The sequence below is a fragment of the Priapulus caudatus genome, unplaced genomic scaffold (genome assembly GCF_000485595.1).
Source record: "Priapulus caudatus unplaced genomic scaffold, Priapulus_caudatus-5.0.1 Scaffold57411, whole genome shotgun sequence".
Lineage (NCBI taxonomy): Eukaryota > Metazoa > Priapulida > Priapulimorpha > Priapulimorphida > Priapulidae > Priapulus > Priapulus caudatus.
The window spans coordinates 1-209 of NW_014634471.1; the positions used below are offsets into that span (position 1 = coordinate 1).

The 209-nt window shown below is 43.5% G+C and overlaps 1 protein-coding gene across 1 annotated transcript; it reads left to right on the forward strand.

Annotated features, from left to right (window-relative positions):
• Positions 1–7: 7 nt before the first annotated feature.
• LOC106820664 (adenylate cyclase-like) lies at positions 8–202 on the forward strand (the record flags this gene model as incomplete). Its single annotated transcript, XM_014825168.1, has 1 exon — positions 8–202. A coding segment is annotated over one exon (195 nt), but the record flags the coding sequence as incomplete, so codon positions are not given.
• Between the last annotated feature and the right edge of the window lie 7 nt (positions 203–209).

Genomic DNA, 209 nt, shown 5'->3' on the forward strand with positions numbered 1-209 from the left:
GCTTAAGAATGGTGAGATACCGATCGCGGATAATTACGACAATGTCAGTATTTTATTTGCTGATCTAGTAGGCTTTACACCGCTGTCGGTCACATTAACCGCACAACAATTATTTGAATTACTATCAGAAGTGTTCGGCCACTTTGATTCGGTGGTAGAAAAGCACGGCGTAGAGAAGCTACGAACAGTAGGGGATGGTTATCTGGTGG